Below are 2,719 nucleotides of genomic sequence, written 5' to 3'. Positions count from 1 at the left end.
AAGAATTGGATTTGATAGAATCATTTAGAGACTTGAACTTAGCTGTAAAGCTTAGACCCAATAGCATATGCTTAGGAATGTTAAAAATATCAAGTGAATTCTTAGAAGAAATAAAGAGAGCTCAAGAAAGAGATCAATCTTTGCAAGAAAATTTGATAGCAAAAGTTGAAGGAAAGGAATCTGAATTCCACAAGGATTCAAATGGAATCAAGTTTAGAGATAGAATTTGCATACTTGCAAAAGAAGAGTTGAGAAAGTTGATAATGGAGGAAGCTCATAAGAGTAGCTTAAGTATTCATCTAGGTGCTACAAAGATGTATCAAGACTTGAAGAAAATGTTTTGGTGGTCTGGGATGAAGAAAGCAGTGGTGGAGTTCGTCGCACGTTGTCTAGTGTGTTAGAAAACAAAAGTTAAACATAGAAAGCCTTATGGGGAACTACAATCCTTAGATGTCCCAGAATAGAAATGGAAAAGCATATCCATGGATTTTGTGACAGGTTTACCAAAGACTGTGTCTGGTCATGATGCAATTTGGGTCATTGTAGATAGATTAACAAAATCTGCTCACTTTCTACCTATTAATATTAGATTTTCTTTAGAAAAGTTAGCTCATTTGTACATAAAAGAAATTATCAAGCTACATGGAGTACCTTCTAGTATAATTTCTGATAGAGACCCTCGTTTCACATTTAGATTTTGGGATAGCTTACAAAAATCCTTGGGAACAAAAGTTAGGCTTAGTTCAGCTTATCACCCTTAAACTGATGGACAAATGGAAAAGACTATCCAATCTTTAGAAGACTTGTTGAGAGCTTGTGTTTTAGAACAAACAAAAAGTTGGGATCAATTTCTACCACTTATAGAGTTCACTTATAACAACAGTTTCCACTCAAGCCTAGGAATGGCTCCATATGAGGCTCTATATGGGAGAAGATGTAGAACCCCATTGTGTTGGTATGAGAATGGAAATTCCTTATTTTTGGGTCCAGAGGTAATTCAACAAGCAACTGAGAAGATTAAAATGATCAGGGAAAAGATGAAAATTTCTCAAGATAGGCAGAAAAGTTACTATGACAAACAAAGGAAACCCCTTGAGTTTGAAGAAGGAGATCATGTTTTCTTGAAAGTTACACCTGTAACTGGGGTTGGTAGAGCTCTCAAATCTAGAAAACTTACACCCAAATTCATCGGTCCTTATCAAATCCTTAAAAGAATTGGTTCTATCGCATACCAAATTGCTTTACCTCCAAACCTTTCAAAACTTTACAATATTTTTCATGTGTCTCAACTTCGTAAATATATTCATGACCTTTTTCATGTGATAGAACCTGATATAGTACAAATACGAGAAAACCTTACCTATGATGTGCTTCCTGTAAGGATTGGAGATCGAAGGATTAAACAACTTCGGGGAATGGACATACCTTTGGTAAAGGTATTGTGGAATCAACAAGATGAAGGTGGTGGAACTTAGGAATTAGAAAGTAATATGAGAGAGATGTATCCCTATCTTTTTACAACCACGTGAATTTCGGGGATGAAATTCCTAAAAGGAGGGGAGAAATGTAACATCCCTATTTTTAATAAATTGTATCATTTATTTTAAATAAAACACTTAGAAAATTTTCTAGTTTTACTAATGTTTCGTATTTTATTAGGATGTAGTTTAAACATTAAAAATATATTTTATCATGATATAATTTTTACTTATTGAAAATAATAAGAACAAAACAAAACAAATAATATATATATATATATATATATATATATATATATATATATATATATATATTAGGTAAAAATATTTTAATTAAATGGGTGTGTGTAAAAAAAATATGAAGAATTTTCTAAAAGAGATAAAAAAATATAGAAAAGAAAAATAAAAGAAAAAAAGAAGAAGAACAGATAAGAAGATAAGAAGAAAAGATAAGAAGAAAAGAAAAAAAGAAGAAGATAAGATGAAGAGATAAGGATTATCTCTTCATTAATGTGAGTAATGATGAGTTTAGCACATGCATAAGCTTATATATACATATAGAATGAAGAAGTTACGTGAAAGAAAAAAAAGTGAGAAGGAAAGAAAGAAAGAAAGGAGAAAGAGAAAGAAAAGGATAAAGAGAAAGAAAGGGGAGGGAGAGACAGAAAGAAGAGAGGGAAAGAGAAAATAGGGAAAGAAAGTTTAGAGCAAAGATTCAAAGAGATCCTAGTCCTCTTCAAATATTATTAGTGTGTCCTTCAATCAATAAGGTAAAGGGGAAGTGAGGTTAAGCTCTATTTATATTAATCTTGATAAACTCATGGGTTTTGTATTAATCTTTTATTTATTTTGACTCATATATTATTCTATTTACTTTCATTTAACTTATTTTCATTTATTATCCTTTCATATTTTTCTTTCATACGTACCTGTTGCATGAGCAGAAGAGGAACATGCACAATGAGAGTTGTTCGGGATATTAATGGTGGATCTTCTGAAGATTGACTCATGGATAATTTCTATTAATATCTTTAGGAGATATTAAAAATATAGATAAATCTTCTATTCTGATGTAGGACTCTTAATATTTTACAAATATATATTTTTGTAATATTTCATGAACAATTACAGAGATGTAAACTATATATATGAATATGAAGTTATGTTATTATTAATGTTCAATCAAAGATAATCTTTTGGTAAAAAAAAGTTAATTCCATATCTTTTTATCAAATAATAAT

General features: G+C 30.4%; 1 protein-coding gene across 1 annotated transcript; it reads left to right on the top strand.

Annotated features, from left to right (window-relative positions):
* Positions 1-902: 902 nt before the first annotated feature.
* Positions 903-1,475, top strand: LOC146886321 (uncharacterized). Its single transcript, XM_085673394.1, has one exon. It carries the CDS (start codon positions 903-905, stop codon positions 1,473-1,475), a length of 573 nt encoding a protein of 190 aa, XP_085529520.1.
* Positions 1,476-2,719: the final 1,244 nt, after the last annotated feature.

The sequence above is a fragment of the Vigna unguiculata genome, chromosome 5, assembly GCF_037176805.1.
Source record: "Vigna unguiculata cultivar grain cowpea cultivar isolate G323 ecotype 2 chromosome 5, ASM3717680v1, whole genome shotgun sequence".
In the NCBI taxonomy this organism is placed as follows: Eukaryota; Viridiplantae; Streptophyta; class Magnoliopsida; order Fabales; family Fabaceae; genus Vigna; species Vigna unguiculata.
This window is presented reverse-complemented; position numbering and strand designations above follow the sequence as displayed.

Coding starts and splice junctions, on each gene's coding strand:
- LOC146886321 (XM_085673394.1), top strand. CDS start 903: ATGGCTCCATATGAGGCTCTATATGGGAGAAGATGTAGAACCCCATTG.